The sequence below is a fragment of the Mycteria americana genome, chromosome 3 (genome assembly GCF_035582795.1).
Source record: "Mycteria americana isolate JAX WOST 10 ecotype Jacksonville Zoo and Gardens chromosome 3, USCA_MyAme_1.0, whole genome shotgun sequence".
NCBI lineage: Eukaryota > Metazoa > Chordata > Aves > Ciconiiformes > Ciconiidae > Mycteria > Mycteria americana.
Window position 1 is genome coordinate 101873316 of NC_134367.1, and position 18077 is coordinate 101891392.

The window sequence follows — 18077 nt, forward strand, 5'->3', positions numbered from 1 at the left end:
AACTGGAAAAACATGCAACCCCCCCCTATTTTACTGAAAGCACAGAGGTGGTATTGTGTGGTATCAAACACAATGCAAAACTGCTGCTGCTCTTAAGTGCGCAAAGTGAACTTCATTTGGCATTAGGAGACAGCATTTTGTGACACCAGTCCTTCCCCAAAAATTTTTCTAAACAAGAGGTATTAGCAGCAATCTTAGCTGACCAAGGAAACAGTCAGTGCACCATGACAATGTTGATATTAATTTAAGAAAGGAAGCATTGGTCACATCTAGTTCAGCTGTTTCTTGATGCTTCTGCAAGCTGTAATCAGACATGCTCTCTTCAGTCTTCCAAACTCTCCCAATGCCATGGCAAACATTGCAACTGCCAGCAAGAAAGCCTGTCTCCATGAAATGTGTCTCCAGTCTAGCAGCTACAGCAGTTCATCGGCATGACCCACACAGGCCCTTCTCGCAAACAGCTGGGGTCCACCTTGAGACTGTGCTTTGGGAGAGGACCTTCCTTCCAACACGAAGGTATGCAACTCACAGATGGCAGCTGACCCTGAAAAAGTCCTACCAGGCTGTGAAACGCAAAGCTTGGCTGCCAAGTGAACTTCTGATCCATAGGTCAGACGAAATAAGTGGATGAATGGTATCCCAGCTGTAAGATAGTAGCTCTTTTGCTTTTTCTGCTTTTTATGGATTTGCTCCCAATTGTTACTGAAGATAACACGCTTAACTTGTTTGTGAGTTCACATAAACAAGACAGAACTTTTGCCATTTTCATCCATTTCTTGTCTTCCCATTCCTTTGCTTTAAAAAAACCACTAATAACCTATCTAAAAAAATATATGGTTTTAGAAACAAAACCCCTTAAACTACTCTCTTTTGGAAAACAAATTCTGACCCATGACAGACATGTATTATTGATGATTCACATCTGTGAATGCAGAATTTTTCTGATTAAATCACCAGGGAAACAGTATTCCAAAGAAGTAATATATTTTGGCACTTACACTTGCAATTCCCACATTTATTTAATACTGAATATTGAACCTGCAAGGCATTAATCAGAGTGAACAAACCAGCCCATCTTACAACATTGGTTCCCTGGGATATTTAGGCTTCTTCATCTTAATACCACAACAGATGCTGAACTGGTATAAATCTCAATAACTCTATTGACTGATTTACCTCCTTGTGGCTCTTGTCCTCCAGCCCTCAGTTTTCTTAAGAATGTTAGTATTTTTGTAAGAATCTTATTAGTCTTTTTTTCTGCAGTGCACTGCACTCAAGATATTCTACATGTAGAATTAGTCACACAAAGGTCTACTTCCCTGCAAATAATACCAGTGGCACCATGGCAAAAAGATCTGTATAGTGCCTTGAAAACCTCACTTTTCTGGTAGGATTCCTGAGTGCCAGCCTTTTTAGTTTTTCAGCTGTGCATTTCCAGGATCCACAAAAAGTATTAGTTCTCTCCAAACCAGGCTTAATTGCAGATAACTGATGATCAGGCATACAGAAGGTATTTAAGAAGTGGTTAATGAAACCAAAATACTCATCATGGCAAGTGGCACGTGAAAAGCACAGCAAAAACATGGTGTGCTGGCCTGATACACACTGCTGTGAAACAACAGACAAGAATGGGAAGAGAGGTAGAAAATTCAGTTTTCTTCGGATGCCACAATTTCAACCATCAAACCCAACTTTCTTAATGCTACATTCCCTACCCCTGTCTTATTGACCTCCATACTGCAAGCAGAGCAGCACTACAACAACAATAGACAGACACATCCAAGGGTTTATTGAACTCTAAACAAATTAGACTCATTTAATATTGGCTTTATGCATTTTGGGCTATGAATCAAGTAAGTTATTGAATAACTTGTTAAGAGCCTGAGACTATTTTCTCTCGTACGATAATCAAGATACATCATGCAGCCCTCATTCCTTGGGAAATAACTCCCTTGGACTTGTTATCTGGTGCAGAAAGCACCCTGTGATGCCGCTGGTCAGGCAGCAAATTTAAAACTGTTCCATTTATCTTGATTCACAACTTCATTTATTTCTCATACACTTGTACACTTACCAGGCCTCATTTCAGTTCAGTTTCATTTGTACATCTCAAACCTATCATTGAATCATGCAATTTCAGAATGCAATAAAATATAATGGTGAAAATATAACTGCTCAGTTCCAAGAAGAACAGGCTAAAAAAAAAAAAACCCAAACAAACAAAAAACAAAGAAAAAACCAAGGCCATCATCATAAATTTATCCAAGACAGTATCAACTGGTTGCCTCAAGTAATTAAAAAATATTAATTTGAACTGAAAAGCGTCGAACTAAAAAAGTAATGTTAAAACGCTCTGGGAGAGGGGAAAAAAGAAAAGTCAAAAGCAAACACAAGACTGAACGCTTCATCTGCTCAATATGCCTTCATTGTGCTTTGATGTAATTTCAAAAATGTCTAATAACTCTCAAGAAATGTAGCCTGACCTTCTTTTCCCTTTTCCCTGTTTCAAGTACTATTAGGCCAGTATCTTCTGCTCTGTTTAATGAAGGCAGAGACACTTTTTCAATTTAATGCTATAATTAGAAAGAGATGAAAAAATGGAACGGTGCAATGTGGAAACCAAATATACAAGAGCTCAGCAAGCTTTTTCTTAGGAAGGTAAACTAGGTTTTCTAGCCCGATGTTATACCTAATGAATTTAGTGCAGACTGCATCTTCATCTTGGACAAGGAAACTCCTTAAAAGTATTTAACATTTCATTTTTCCAGGGAAGTTTAAGGGTGTTGCACATGCTCAGCAGTTTCTAAAAACGAAACTTTAAATGTTTTTTAGGCATAAGGTTAGGTATAAAAAAATTTCTAGGGGGTGAATTAAACACAAAACCAATCCCAATTTTCTTATATGCACTATGCATTATTTTACCATTGAGTTGTCAACCATGAGATATAACTGAAAAACAGAATAAAAATGCTAGTAGATTTAAGATCTGCTCCTCTCACCTTTCTAATGCTATGAATATCCTGTTTTTTTCTTTTAATTGGTACTTGCTAAAAATCCATTGTATGAGACTCCTTTCCTGGGAGATGATACCAAGCCAGAGTTTGACTATGAATTGAAACAAATTTTTTCCACCACTGAAAGAAGCCCGAGTTAAAAGATTCATCTTGTGTTTTGATAGCTCTCAAATATGCAAATGATTTCAAGAAGAATATGAACAGCTCAATAGCACTTCATTGCAGCAATGTGCTATGCTGAACTTTGCCTTACACAAAAATCAAAATCCTAGCCTGTTCACTTGTCTCTCCACATCAATTTAAAAGGTTGCAAGTGTGTTTGATTTGGGAAAGAGAAAGGCCTGTACTGCACCTGTCTTATAAACTAATGTAACATACACACACAATATTAAAATATACGATACTTGGTAAAGCCAATAAGGAGTGCTCATGGGAACCCCTGAAAAAAAAAATAGTTTTAAAAAAAAAAAATCAAGATCTGGGCTTTCATGAAAGAGTAATTAAAAAACCAAAACAGCCTAACAACAGTCAAATAATCCTTCTGTCTTCATCTAACCCATGTAAGAAAGATCTGCACCCTTCCCCCAAGCTTTTTAGGCTACTTAACCTCAAGCAAAAAGAACAAAAAGCAAATGAATTCCAGTATATAAGACGTGTAGTATCAAATTGTCTGCTTTAAACTTTCGATCATCACAACTCAGTTGAAAGGCGTTTACCTGCCCGAGTGCGTTCCTATTGCGACCACTGCTCCACTGGGATGGAAGTCAGCACAGTGCCCCGGTTCCTGAACACAGAGACACAGACACGTCATTTACTCACACGCTTCCTTACAGTCAAACACCTCTCCTTATACCTGAAAGTCTGAGGTGAACTGAACCAGGGAAAACCAATCAGTTAACAGCATGCTTATTATCCTCAGACAGATTTTCTTTTAATGTATCAGTGACATGCACTACATGACCTTCTTGAAAGTAAAAAGCCTAAATTTCTTTGTAAAAAGATACTTTTGCTTGGGTATTAGGACAGAACTAGCCAAAATATGAAATGAACAATGACAGTAAGGAAGGACATCCAAAGCTAAACCTTACACAACTGTATGATATCCTCTTCAGATTGTTTGAATAATTGGAAAAAAAGTTAAACTGTAACAAGAACAAAGGAGTAAGTTTTATTCAACTTGGATTGTCAGATGGCATCAGACAATGGTAACCAGATTACAGTCCATACAATGTCTGATGAGCCTGGTTAAGTTTATCAAAGCTTCTGAATAGCTGTTTTTAAAGCCATAACCACAGGATTTTTGCTTCTCTTGCAATCAGATGGGACAAGGGTGTTGCAGAAAACTAATGCTTTTTCCTATTTTCCAGTTTTATAGTTAACATAAAAGGGTTGACATACATCTAGCAGCCTGGTCCATTCCAGTGTGTGGTCCACAGAGTTCCACATACAAACTTGCCTATCTTGGGCACATGTTAAAAATAAGTCTTTGAAAGGATGGGATGCCAGTCCCCAGAGTTCATCTGTATGTCCCTGGAAAAAAGAACACGTATGATTTAACAATGAATAAAATAAAGACTCTCTTAAAATAACACACCAGCAGGGAAAGCCTTTACGTTTTTGGGTTATAGTTTTTTTTTTTTTTAAAAAAAAAAAAAAAAAAAAAAAAGTTGTGCTCACCTGTACCTCTACTAGGAAACCATCATTAAATGTTCCCCGCAAAACAAAGTTTCGTGAAGTACCCACTAAAAATTGATCTGCTTTTCCTTCCGCTACTGCTCTGATTGTTCCATACTGGTCAGGAACCTAGGAAAAGAAACATCAGTAAAACCACATCATGCATCTTGATAGGTGCTTATTTTTGAAGGCCACAAATTGTGCACAATGACAGTACCAGAACTGCAGTTCTCCCAGTAAAAAGGAACAATCTAATCATGCATACACTAGATCAGGACCTGACCCGAAACCTACCTCATTTATTTGTTCAGTACAGGCATACAAGATGATCCCACTCCAAAACAATCACAATTATGCCATTTTAATAAGTCTCAGCAGAAAAAAATCACAAATTAAATTACGTGGATTTTTAAATGCCAAATACACTAAACAAATGCACTCCACAACCTTGCAACTCCTCTTATAAGCATAGGAATAATACATAGTTACTGTTTACTTTTCAAAACACATTGTGAAAATAAGAAAAATCTTGTAGCACACAGTAAATGCTTCCTGATTTTCTTAATGCTTCCTGATTAGCCTTAAGTAAATGTTCATATGCCTTATGTCAGCAATGACTCCAAATTTTATTGAGTTTGTTTATTGCATGCTTGAATTCTAACACACTGTTTCATTTTACAGTGTGCATTTGTTTGGTTTTCTAAATGATTTATCTTTAGAAAATACACTAACTTTAATATTAGCCACACAAGACAGAAAATCAATGCAATCATTCAGAAGGTTGTCCGTCAGGGTTCTCTAATATTGCTCAACATAAAAATTTAGCTTTACCATAACATTAGTAACAAAAGGAAAACAGAGACACTGATATGAATAGAGTGTGTTACTTAAGTCTAAGAGTTTTATATGATAGTCAATGCTTACTTACTCTCAGCCATGTTTTCTAAAGGTCAGTATTAGATTCAAGGTAATAACAAACTCTAGATGGAACTAAACATACGTGTTAAGGAAAAAATGCTGCTGTAAATGGACACTAGGTAAGCGGAATAAACCATTATTAGAACAACTGTTTAAGAACACCACATTATTTCAAGAGGTCATCTTATTGTCAGGAAAAAAATAAGTATTTTAAAACCCATAATGTACAATTTTTTTCCAGTTTATCCCCATTTACCTAGCATTGCCATATAGCCAAATCACAAAGACATATATATTCACTAAACACCTGTTTTAGGATAAAGTTAAAAGAATTTCCTCAACATAGCTTATTAATCATTAATTCTTACAGAATACCCATATGTATCCTACCAACTGTTTGCCTTATGTCAAAAATTCTATTAAAACACTCAAATCTTGGTAACAGTGTCTTTCTCCAGACAGGCAAACTTAACAAAAACACATGTGATACTGAAGAATATCCTCAAAAAAGGGACGAATAAAAGAAACAAAGGAAGGGCTTGGAGGAAAGAAAAACCTTAAAATTTCTGTTCAGCTTGAACAGAGGAGAACTGAAACCTCCTATAGGCTCATTTATAGACTGAAAATTTAAACACTTTTATAATAAAACATTGTCATCCACTTAAAAAGACAGCAACCAGAAAATATTCTATCATCCTAACTACCGATCCTCCAAAGCGTGGGGGTGGCTCTGTCTTGCTAGTCAGTACCTTGCTCAAGGCAATTTCCTTGTCACTCTTGCTTTCTTACCTCAATTTCCCTTTCAGGATTCAAATCATGATCCCACAGGATGATCTTTCGGTCTTTCCCACCTCCAGTTAGCAGCATGCCATTCCTCATTTGACAGAGTGTGAACACACTGCCATCGTGAGCTTTGATTTGTCTGCTTATCTGATATACTCCTACATGCACAAAAAGAAAATAAGAAAAAACACTACTCGTTTTTTCACCTGGGGTTTACAAGAAGCTGTGCCTTTTGGCAGAAGAATAAAGTAACAGCATATAATAAATAATTACATTTGGACTGTCAGGCTATTAGTATTGCATTAGTATTGCAAACACAAGGTGGTAGTGTTTTCTTACAGGATAAAAAGATAAAACAAAGGACCTGCCTTTCTGAATAGACACTTTTTTGAGATTGATTGTCCTACAACTTGTGAAGGCAAGAGCAACTATTTGGAAAATGCTTTCATTTCTCTGCTATCCAAGGGAACACAGTTTTTCTAGATACAAGAGAAACTGTCCTTTAGAGTCAATAAATATTTAGCATGTCATTATTAGAAAAGAATTAAAGTTATTTTATTAAAAGAAACTCAAAGACTTTTTGTCTATAGTCTTATGGGAATAAAAAGCAAACTATTTATAGCAAAGTTTCCAGGATGCACAAACCTAATATCTAATGCTGGATGTTGCCTCACTTAAAAATAGTATAACCAGCATTTGGCATCTATCAATATAGTAGTCTACCCAAAGGAAAACACTAGGAAGAAAGAAAGAGACATGAGAAAATTAATGAACAAAGGTAGCAAAGGAAGCCTTTTGCATCCCAATTCGGTCTTCATATCAGAAGAACTGCTGTAGAAAAGTATATTTCAAAAGAAGCAAGATTCTGGTGCTTTGAAACTTGCGCACTTTCAAATAGCAATCACAGAAAAAGCCTCAAACACCACCCAAATAAATACCAGCTTAACTTTGCTGACTCTGCCTGTGGCTCAAGATATATTTGATATCTTTTAAGATTACACTGGGAAAAGGTTATTTTTGCACAAGAACTTCAAAATTAAACATCTGATAATTTGTTAAATTACTTTTCCATTGCAGTTAGCTCGAAAGACAAGAAAAAGATTTACCTACAAAAACAGACTTACTGTTAAAAATTTACTTTTTACATGACTGTTTTCCTGGCATACCAATTTAAACCAGAGTGTTTGAAATAGCTGCCAAGTAAAATAAATTATCCCTGAATTTATAAGTTACCTTAGGGCTCAACTGTGCCAAGTCTGCATATGTTGGGTAACAAATCATTTTCCTTTCTTTTTTGCAAAAGCTTTGCCCTAAAGAGTAAGTTTAACCCAAATTTCAAATAAGATGGGTTTTAAAGTATATTTTACAGCCAAGACTTGAGTATCTGCTAAACCAGATACTGTTATTTGCGTAACTGGTACAACTATGCGTTATATTTTTCCCTAACATACAAGTCCTATTAACTTCAGCTTCAACACTTAATGGCATTCCTCTGAGACTAAGCATGGTACAACACAAGCCTTACGAGACAAAGGTAGCCTGCAGAATCCTCAAACTGATCCTACAGCCTTTTTCAAATCTCAGGATGAAAGGAAAGCTGATTAACTGCACATTTTTTTAAATGCAAAACATTTAGATAAAGTAGTTTTCATTCATTTCAGGCACGGTCTCATTAATTATTGAGAAACTCTAGATTGCTCTTAAGTCAGCAAATTCATGAGACTCGAAGGAGTTTAGTACCACCTGTTAATAACAGGAAGTGTACACCTTTAGCCAGGCCTGTTTCCCTGTTCCTTTTCTAATGCAATCCTTTATGTTTGAATTCTACAGACTATCTAAAATACGCTATTAACTGTGACTGTATCCTACCTTTAGGTCCTTTTCCTGGAGTAGATTCTACAGTAGTTTTGCCCCATATAAGTATTATCCCACCTGAGTCTCCAGTGAGCACATCACCATTTCCCAAAAAAGCCAAACACTGAACAAATTTGGGTTTTTCATATTTCTGAAACAAAATAAGCAAAAGAAAGGGATAATTGCTTGTACTCTTTACATAATTAGTATAATGTATCCACACCCATACACCCTGCATACACATAAGCAGAATTTAACCTTTTTTGTTTGTTTACATGTCTGCTCAAACAGTACATGGTAACAAAGGAGCAAATTTATAGAAGTGTGAGCAGATCATTCCATTGATTTAAAACTGACCTGATATCAAGACATTCTTACCCCAAATATCCCTTGCTTCCTTGATAATGAATTGCCACTCCAGGTCCAGAAAAATATATGAGATTTGCCACATGTTATTATGGTATTTGCATCAGTTGGATGGAATTCTACAGCAAGAACAACTTCATTTGTAGTCTGAAAAAGTAACAGAAGTAATGTTTATTCAGATGGGACATTAACTACTAGAAACACATGTAAAATCCCAAGTTTCAGAACAGAGATATGAGGAACTAGACAGCTCATTGCACGCTTGAAAGAATCCATAAGTGTTCTGTGCTAAATCAACTGTCTGAATGACTGCATGTATCATTTTACATATATTGATTTTCTACATTCACAAGAGATCTTTATAAACTTCAGTAGAAAAGTCAGGGTTTTACATTCACTTTTTAAATGACAAAAGCTTCTGCCCTCTGGAATAGCTAAGACTTCTGCCATGGAAAGTGAATGATGTATAAAAGACACTTTTCTGGGTTGAAAACCCTGCTTAGTTTCTACACAGACTAGTTTGCTATTCTGGGTAACAAAGCTGTGACAGAGGCAACTGAGACAATGGTAACATAGTAGGATTATATTCATCATTCTCTTTCTGAAATTCTGTAAAAATTCCTTTGGGTTCTTTCTTCTTCGCCTTTCCTCCCCACAAAGAAGGAAAAAAGAAACCTGCATAACTCAAACCTCTGAAACATAAGAGTCCCACCTTTGTATTTTTACTGGCTGCATATACTGTTACTGAATTACTAACACCTCAGTCAGTATTTCATCCTTTACCAATAGATTTTACAAACAACAAACTGACTGGCCATTTATCCAACTTCTAATGTGTATTCAACCAAACTGTCTTTGAAGACCATCTCCTGGAGGCAATGACTCTACAAAACACTTAAGTAAACACATCATTGCATTTACTTCTATGGGATTTAAGCCCATGCTTTAAAGGAGTATACGTAAAAGTGCTGCTGAATCAGCACCTGTGGGAGTACCCTCCTCACCATTTTTGGCTCACTTTAGGAAAACAATCTTCTTAAGTTTCATTTTTTGTTGATGGCCATATTTATCGAATTATGCTTCTCACGCACAGTTTCTTCCACATGAGCGGATCTGCTATATCCGCAAATCATATGGAAACTAAGGACTGAAAAATTTAAATGGAGTGCAGCTGCGAAAAGGCTTCCGTTTTGCACCCTAGCTCAAGGGATGAAACTCTGCTCACACCACCTGTCGTGGAAGGTGCTTAAGACACTGCAAGATCAAGTCCTAAACGTGAATAAGAACTGAAGGGCAGGCTGTCCCTGCCAAATTATTTTTAGCCAATTCTGAAACACCAAGGAACCCCCTGGAGAGTGAAAATAGTCAAAACATAATGTCAATAAAATAGGAAATACAAGGCATGCGCCACATAGCTTCACATTAAATATCAGCAAGGAAATAAAAATACTGACAAAGAATTACATTAAAACTTACAGAATAGAATATAATTAGTATTGGTCAACATAATTTAAAGAAAATGGGTCAAACCAACCTGACTTTGTTATCTGAAATTGCAAGTTTGTAATCATATAGACATATATGCTTGTAGAGTATTCCCCTTACTGACTCATGAGTAAAAAAATTTAAAAATACTCAGTTCTACATCCATGTAGTATCTCCTTGCTTGATATTGTATAATGCAAAGCAAGATGTCTCAAAATATGGACCTCCATAGCAAGTTATTATTGGATTGGGTGTTTCCAGTGGAATCAACTTTACATGAACATTGAGCGCAACACCTCTGAACGCTTCTCATCGATCAGAAATTTAGAAGGTTACGAAAGAAACAGGAAAGCAAATAAGACCGCAGTCTACCAAAGTACTCATGGACTTCAAATGAGAAGAGACACATGTAGCAAGAATCAATGTCTGGAACTCAAGTCAGACAAAAATGAAAATAAGGAATGTCTAAAAGTATTTTTTTTTTAAACAAACAACTACAGACTGAATCATCACTTCAGTTTCTTAAAGTTCCCAGGATTTATTTTTTTTAAATTAGGAAAATATTAGAGAATTGCTTTATTTGGATTGGCTCTTAGGGATGAGTAAAATGTAATTATAAGCACTCCAATATTCAAACCTCTTCCAATATACAAGTTAGGAATACATTTCTTTTGTGCCCTTACACAAGCCAGCAGTATTACACAGTTGCAGCTTCCAAGTAAGATCAAATGTGTGTCTCGCAAACTGTTGTATTTATGGGAATAAAACCACTTGCATTTCAGAATATTAATTTGTGCAATAATTACCTTTATTTCTGCTATTTTTGATTTCCTCTGCCAATCCCACACAGTGAGCATATGCTCATTAGAGTCATCAATTACACACAAATGAGTACCAGAATCCTAAAGGAAAGAAAAAAAGTGCTGACAAAGTACTATCATACACCATTTAGAAACAGGGCAAGGCAGTAGTATTTTAAGAAAACCACAAAGGTACAAATATAAATTAAGCAAGTCCTTTCAAAGTAATTATAACCTCAATATATCTGGTATTTTCCTTTTCTCCTAAAGACAGACATAGATTTTTGCATAATCTCACAAAAAATGACCATGCTTCAAATAATATTCTAGAAAAGCTTTAATAGTATTCTTACCAAGTCTTTCCCTTTTAGTTTGTTTTTGTTGTTGTCTTTTTTTTGCTTTCTTGTTTGCAATATCATGCTAGTAGCAAAGAGGTTTCTCCCTTTTTCTATTCTGCAAATATTTTGTTTTTCCTCAGGTCTCAGAGGACAGACACACAGCTCCACTTGTGTTTTTTTTCTTAAATGTCACCATCACATACACACAACTTTACATTATCAAATTTTGTAAGCACATCTCATTTTTTCCTCATGGAGCATTAAGTACCAGCAGTTTCATCATGTAGTTGGTAAAACTGCAGCAAAGGTAACACTTTATTCAGAAAGTGATGCTTACAGAGCAGAAAGACTGGCATCTACAATATTAAATAACTGAAACGGCTTATTTTGAACAGTTTTACAACAAAATGGTAAATATAGCTATACGGAATTAAAAGAGCAGACAGAAGATCTTAGAACAAAAACATACTTATTCACAGCAACGCATACTTGCACAAACCAGTTGTTTCAAGGACAAGTGTAGAAAGATTTGGAGGAGGCCTTATTTATTTTAAAGTTGATTCTTGCAGTTCAACCGCATTCTCTAACAAATTATGAAAATAGAGGTGGCTGAAATTTTTATTCCCAAATACTAATACTATTATGAGCAGTAATATGCAAATACACGTTAATAATTAAGTGGAAAGATACCCTGAAGACAGCATTGGTGAAACACACAGCTCTTGCGTGGGTTAATGGAATTATGTGGTAGAAACACAGTTCTAGATACTGCACATTCACTGTTTCAGTCCAGTGAGGAATCATATGAGACTGTAATAAGGTATCAAAATCAGTTTCAGCTGCAAAACAAACTAATAAAATCTAAAACCTAGTCCTCAAAAATACCTTAGGTTTAGTTAGTTTGTTTTGTTTTTAAAATGATGGAACATGTATTTGTTCACCTTGGAAAATAATGTATCTGAGTTTAAAAGTTTTACTGATTTGTTAGAGTGACAGGAATGACAGTATTCCTCATTATTCTAATGTGTAAGCATTTCTTTTCAACAGGTCGCCCAGCAAGACTGCTGAGTCTCCACCCTTGGAGATACCCAGAACCCAGCTGGACCACAGCCCTGAGCAGCCTGCTCTGGCTGAGCCTGCTGTGAGCAGGACGGTGGATGAGGTGATCTCCAGAACCTCCCTTCCCACCTCAGATGCCCTGTGAATCTCTTCCTCTATTAGCAAAACACAGCAGACATTCTTTTTCTGCATTTTTTTGGTTTTTTACACGTATTAATTCTTCTTGCTGGGATGCAAGAATCACATCCTGGGTTTTCAGGTCTGGTATGTCTTAGTGCTTTGGAGAAAATACAAAGGCAGCTTAAAGATTAAAATATACACATATTTTACAAAAAAAGAAACTCATTGCCAATTTTGAAATGAGAACTTTATCAATGCCAAGTAGCACATCTCCCTTTGATACTGATTTTTCTGATAAATTCTGTGGGCCCAGTAACAAGACTTCTATTCTTTTTTTTTCCTATGTAGAAGTAAAGGCACAAATTGAACAAATTATTCCTGGTGAAAAAATAGCACAAGATAATGTTTGGGGTTTTTTTAATTTCCTGTTGGTGGCTAAAAATCTACTCCAGCTGTGCAACCAAAAAAGTTATCCTTTCTATCAGAACTCACTAAAATTTGTTTTCACAAACCTCACTAACAAACTTGTTTTTAACACCCAAACAAAAAAACAAGCCCCTCACAAACAAAACCAAACCACCAAACCCAGCACAGACTTCAATTTCTAGTTAAGGCTTTTCTTGCCTCCTATTTATTCACTGTGCTAGTTTGTTACCACAATTTTACATGTGCAATTTCCTGTTTTTCCAGCTAGCTCACTGTCAGCTGGTTTTATAAAGTATACATAAACTTTACTGACACACTTTTAATACCAAAACGGATCAGCTAGACAACCACATACAAAAATCTCCAGAGATGTCCCTCCTGTTTACATAGGATTGGATAAATTATTTAACACACCAAGTAACTGCACCCATCTTACCGCTTTTGAAAAATCCAAACACCCCACTCCACGTTCAAAAGTCCCGAGGCCGATAACCTGCAGCGTCACCAGGCTCACCGAGTCCCATACTCTAACATGGGGCTGCAGAGGCTGCGTGAAAAAGCAATGGGACAAACAGCGTCATCAACAGTGAAAGCATCATATGCAGGTGTCAAGTTTTGTTAAGCAGATGCTACCTGAATTACAAACTGCAGACCGAAATGCAGGATGACCTGTGCTAACACTGCCGCTGGATAGTATCTTGAAGCTCAAAAGGCGAGAGTCAAGACAATCTTGCTCCCTATGTCTGGGCTACAAACATGGCAGCAGTGCCGTCGAGGCAAGAAATTAAGTATGGTGGCATTTGGTAATTGTGAAAATAAATCTTTGCCCAATTTAAGTCATTGAACAAATAATGGAAGAGTCATCTTGCATTTCAGACCCCAGACTTAGCAATCTTGTGGATCAACTGAAAATAATGATCAAACCTTGGGGTTTTTTTAATATATAAAGTAGGGAAAAAATAAAATAAAAAAACCCTAGTGCACCAAGTCCCCTAACCATCACCAACCACTCTATGAAAACCTCCATGGTTATATTTCATACAAGTACTATCCCAAACCAGCTTCATAAATGTGAAACAATCACAAATAAAGTGGGAATTAAGTTGGCTTAAGGACAGCATTCACCATAGAAAGTGACAATAAATCATCCCACTGATGGAAAAACAAACCAACCAGCCCTGACAAGAGATTCAACAAATGTTCAGTGGAAATCATAACAATATCTATACAAAAAACCCCACATGAATTTCTTACAAAATCTAAGAAATTCAGTTGAACATCTGAATAAGGGTTATATTTAATGTGCGTCTACACCTCATAGTATCTTCCCCCCCTCCCTTTTGTTTTTTCTCTGTCTATAACTTCATGAAGATAATCCAATTATTCAAATTCTGACAGAGTTCGCCAACAGCCAGGGACAAGAGCATTTAAACGCACTTGCTCTCAAATGAGGAAGTTTGTAGGAAAGCTTGACACACCTTCCATGAATTCTCAAAGCTGGTTTCCTCTTCCATGAAGCCTTAAGAGTACAATGACCCACAGAACTGGGGACTTGTTCTCCTCTGGGAGAAGACTTATTGAAAGAAATGTGACAGAAATGATGTGGCCTTATAAAGTAATTACAAGCTTCACATTTGCTTGCAGAATTAAATTTGAGTTTCCTGTGTCAAAGGACTTTATGAGCTTCTGCTCTTTTTGACGTATGGCTGAGTGCTTAGTTGTTACTGTCTTTTGCTAGAGATATAGGCTGTTACCTTAGAAACAGCACAATAGCTCAGTAAATGCAGTGCATAAAATACACTGCAAACAGAAGGTGATGATGAGATTTAAAAAAACCAAAACACTTTTTCCTGATTTTCAAAACAAGATACTACTGCTCAACAGCTCTATTACTTACCCTTCCATCTTTATCCACTCCAGCTAACTGTCCTGTTGCAATTCTAATTTTGTCTGGATGAACTGCAAGACTAAGACAGACAGAAATATGACTTGCTTTTGCTGTCATAGGTCTTCAAAACTGAGAGGTTTTTTGTAATTTTTTTTTCTTTCTCAACAGAAGCCCATGAAGACACTTATGATCCTAAATCCCGCTTTTTATGAGACACCTTGAATGTTTGTCATCAGACTATTTCATTACACACTGTACTAATGGGTCAATCAGGTTCTTGTGATGGCTGCTGGCACAAAACCAGGAGTGCCAGAAGAGCCACCTCCACATGTGCTCTGACAAATCTAAGGTTTGCACTATACTGGGAGTCCACTGTAACAAAATATACATTGTCTCATGATGAACTTCCTACATGTAGTTATATGCCATATTTATAAACGCTACAGCACATTTTATACCTAAACCTATAGACAGCATGAACCTGGGGAAAAAACAGCTGAAAAGTTGGCTGAGGGCTTGTGCACCCAGGAGTCAGGGATTACTGCCACTTGAAATGAGTTACTGATGTAATTGTACTAATGAAATTCTCCAGTATGGTGCACTACTAGGGTAAGTAAAAATCTGCTTTTGCTCATCACATTTTGCTTTGGAGCTGATGTGAAAAAACAGATAGTGCAATTTCAGAGTACGCATCCTCTTAGTCCTAGTGATTTTTTGACCGACCTTCTTATTTGCTTTCTCTGTAAAATTACAAAGATGAAGAAAGCCATTGAAACAGGAAAGGGGGAGCCTGAAGAGGTCAGAGTGATGAACACCAAAACCACTTACAATTCAGTCTAGTATTTTGAAAGAAAGTGAAGAACGCAAGACTGACAGCATTCCTCCCACAGGAAGCAATTACAGTTCTCAAAGCACAGCTAGGAGAAAAGAGGTTTAGATGGCAACTATGCTCCGTTCAGGTACAGTAGGGAGCTTATATTGATTACATTATGTGCACTACTCTTCAGACTAACATCGTAAAGTCAGCAACTGCCTTTGCAGTTGCTGCCAACAACGACATTGGCTTCAATTTCCCTGCTTCTCTGTTTTGTTTTGTAAACATCTTTCTGATTTCCCAGAAAGTCTTAATACTTGGATGGGACATCCACTAAAAAATGAGAAAATTATTGCTCAGTTTTCCATTTGGTTTTCTAATTCTCCTTTAAGACTACACCTTTGCCATACTGCCGTAAATCACTGATTTAGAATCAGGCTGACAATAATTTGTAATTTCTGGGACATCTATTTAGAATAATTTACATAAAGATCCTTTCTCTAATCTGGCACTCTTTAGATTGTCTACATATCCCGTTGTTTTACATTTAAGCCAGAAACCCTAAGCTAGCATGGACTGCTCTAGCACCGTTCATTTGTGCAGCGTTTACTACAGTGAAATCTACTGGGATTGATGAAACAGAAAGTAACTACAATTATGATGACATTGATGAACTCATACATACAGAAGGAGAGAATAAAAAAAAATACATTTCTGCATTATTACACACATACTTACATGCAACTGTTATATACTAACCATTTAACGCAGTCTGTATGACCCAAGTAGTGTCGCTGAGTTCTCTCCTCATAGTTAAATAGTACCACCACTGATGCTATGAAATATACAATTTCTCCGGTAGGAAGGAGGTAAACATTGGCTCGACAGTCTCTTCCACGATACCCATATCTATACGTATATTTTTTTTAAAGTCAAGGTTTTCATAATCACTGTATAACAGAAAAAAAAACCCAAACTACTTTTTTTTTTTTTTTTTTAAGGATTCCTGGGGAGCTCTCATGTCAGCAAATGCCCTTTATGTTTTTTCTGAAACTATAGCACAATTTCAGTAACACAGTTTAAAAAAACAAAACAAACCAAACCAAACCCCATACCATTGGACTTCAGGAAACCAAATCCTTAAAAAGTGATGCTCATTGATGTTAAAAATAAAATATATAAGGCACACTGAAGTAAAACAAATACAGCGTTGTCATTTGATAAAAACCTCCATGTGAAGTTTCAGTAGGTAACAGTAGGACTCACTGTACTGGCTGAACATTTTTTACAGCAACAGAGCTGTGCATCTGCACCCCAGGCACCAGAATATTACTTCCATTTGGCCTTTTAAAACAAGCGTGTGAAAATTCCTAATGCCCTTCAGAAAAAGGCAAGCTTCTGCACAGCAGCTGCCAAGTTCAGGAAATATTTCTTTAGACTGTTTTAGAGTATTTTTAAAACAAACAAAACTCAAAAGGAACTGACACAGTGAAAAATATTCTATCCAAATCTACCCAAAATATATAAAAGGGATGATTTTTGTAGGAAACCTGCAGGACTCCTAATGACTTTCAGAAGTTTTACACACTGCAAACCAGCCTTGGTTAGCACTGATCAAACGTTACTACAACTTGTTATTTCTTTGAAACAGGTGCAATTTTCTTCACCTAGACTATTAATGTGGCTGGCTGCCTGTATTTCAGTTCCCAGGGTCACTACGTACAATTAAGATCAAAATTCAGACTTTAACAGTAGCTCTGTAGCCTCAAAAAATGTAATTTTCCTGTTATGTCCTGCATTTCAGAGAGGTCCCCACTTCAGTGCCAACTAACACACCTGCAACAGCAAGGAAAATATGGGAAATACATTAAGCAACTTTAGCTAAAGGATTCCAGTCTTAGGTCCTGGTTAATCAGGTAAATAAAAGGAAGTTGAAGACCCACAAGGAGAAAGCTGGATGGATAAAGCTGTCCCTTTCTCATAAATGAAAGCAGGTGCAGTAGTCCAAGTTTGGGAGTATCTAAACTGACATCTCCTAAGCTGACAGCCTGGCCTATATCCTACTTGCAAAAGGGCTACCTTTCTACCAAAAATACCACCACACCCCTTCCAATGCCCTCACCCCTCACCCCCCAAAATCCCCCACCACACTACCTTTCCTCTTTTGCAGTCCCATCAAACCACAGGACTGCTATACCACAGGAACACTTGCAAAATGAAACACATGCTGTAACTAAATAGTGGTTCAAAGAGGGACACTGCATTCAGTTCTCAATTAAATCTCTTTAGGAGTACGGAAAAGAAACCAGATTTATATCTTGCTGTCTTTCGTTTATTATGGAACAACACAATGGCTCCTCTGAAGCAGAGATTTTTCACTGGCTTGCTTAGCAAATGATATCGAGAGAAATGCTGATACAACACAATGCTGAGGGCAGAAAAAAAAGGATGCCTCTGTTTCTCCTCCATCACTACTTACTTTCCCACTAAATTTTCCTCTTTATTCTTCTTTTAAACACTGATGGAACAAAAAGAAAC

At 36.7% G+C, this 18077-nt stretch overlaps 1 protein-coding gene across 3 annotated transcripts in view; it reads right to left on the reverse strand.

Annotated features, from left to right (window-relative positions):
* The window catches only part of EML4 (EMAP like 4), a 168411-nt gene that overhangs the window by 17826 nt on the left and 132508 nt on the right, over positions 1-18077 (reverse strand). For all 3 annotated transcript variants that reach the window (XM_075496313.1, XM_075496312.1, XM_075496311.1), the window contains 10 exons: positions 16299-16448; positions 14735-14804; positions 13274-13384; positions 10901-10996; positions 8622-8756; positions 8259-8394; positions 6396-6547; positions 4692-4817; positions 4413-4544; positions 3731-3798 (listed from right to left, as the gene is read on the reverse strand). In XM_075496313.1, the coding sequence (XP_075352428.1) occupies positions 3731-3798; positions 4413-4544; positions 4692-4817; positions 6396-6547; positions 8259-8394; positions 8622-8756; positions 10901-10996; positions 13274-13384; positions 14735-14804; positions 16299-16448 (1176 nt within the window). The remainder of the gene's footprint in view (positions 1-3730; positions 3799-4412; positions 4545-4691; positions 4818-6395; positions 6548-8258; positions 8395-8621; positions 8757-10900; positions 10997-13273; positions 13385-14734; positions 14805-16298; positions 16449-18077) is intronic.